Genomic DNA, 1,108 nt, shown 5'->3' on the forward strand with positions numbered 1-1,108 from the left:
GACCAGAGGAGTGACAATGGCGACGTTGTAGTGGTCGTCCATCTTGAGGTCGTAATTCGTGAAAAACTTCTTGCCGAACTTATCGAAGGTCTTACCGGTCGGATAAGCATCATACTCACCACCATCAGGGTTGGCCTCCTGCTTATCAGCAACCACCTTGTAATCCTTGAAGGTCTGCTCCAAGGTAGAAGCAGGAATGCCCATCTCCTTAGCGAGATCGTAAGCACTGCTGAACTCTTTCATGACACCACGGCCCTTGTAGTGCTCAACATGCCAGCGAATCTCGTCAGACGCAGCAGTGTTCAATACCAAACGGAAGGGACCCTTGTTGTGGAACATCTTATCGGACACATAATCACGACGGCCGAGCTCATTGGCGAAGCGATGACCATCAGCATCGAGCAAGATTCCACCAACACCACGAAGAGCCTCAGCAGCCAAGAACTTGACCTTACTGTCAGGATCCTTGGGGTTCACGAGACCGGTAGGATGAACCTGTACCCACTCGAGATCAATAGTTTGGGCACCAACTGCAACACCCATCTTGATTCCATCACCAGTGCAATGCTCGCCATTGGTAGTGGACAACTTGAGCAAGTCCGGACGATACTTGGCTAAGAGACCATCCTTAGAGAAATCGGCACCATAACCACCGGTAGCGAGGATAACAGGTCCCTCTAACGTATATGTCTTGCCGCCCTTCTCATACTTCACACCAACAACATCACCCTTGTCATTCTGAACAAGCTCAGTAGCACGAGCCTTGTTCATGATCTGACACCTATCGGGCAGAGCTTTGGAGATTGCCTCAGCCATTTGCATTTCAGCATAGGTGATAGTCATACCAGGGAAGCGCTCCTTTCCACGATGGGTACGCTCAACAGAGTGACCACCCAAACGAGAGAGTAGAGAAAGATCGAGATCGAAGTTATCCATCAACCATTCGACGGAGGCACCAGACGCTTCGACCATGGTCTTGATGAGTTGAGGATTCTTGGAACCACCCTTCATGCAATCGAACTCGAACAGCTCATTGGATCCTTGATGCCAGTCTCTCTGAGTCTAGTGCAGATCCATTGATACCAGAAGTGGCCTTGGACGAGTTACC

General features: G+C 50.2%; 1 protein-coding gene across 1 annotated transcript; it reads right to left on the bottom strand.

Moving 5' to 3' along the window:
* Positions 1-3: 3 nt before the first annotated feature.
* Pmar_PMAR004334 (Osmotic growth protein, putative) lies at positions 4-1,062 on the bottom strand (the record flags this gene model as incomplete). Its single annotated transcript, XM_002780312.1, has 1 exon — positions 4-1,062. A coding segment is annotated over one exon (1,059 nt), but the record flags the coding sequence as incomplete, so codon positions are not given.
* Between the last annotated feature and the right edge of the window lie 46 nt (positions 1,063-1,108).

This window comes from Perkinsus marinus, assembly GCF_000006405.1.
Source record: "Perkinsus marinus ATCC 50983 genomic scaffold scf_1104296944418, whole genome shotgun sequence".
NCBI lineage: Eukaryota > Perkinsozoa > Perkinsida > Perkinsidae > Perkinsus > Perkinsus marinus.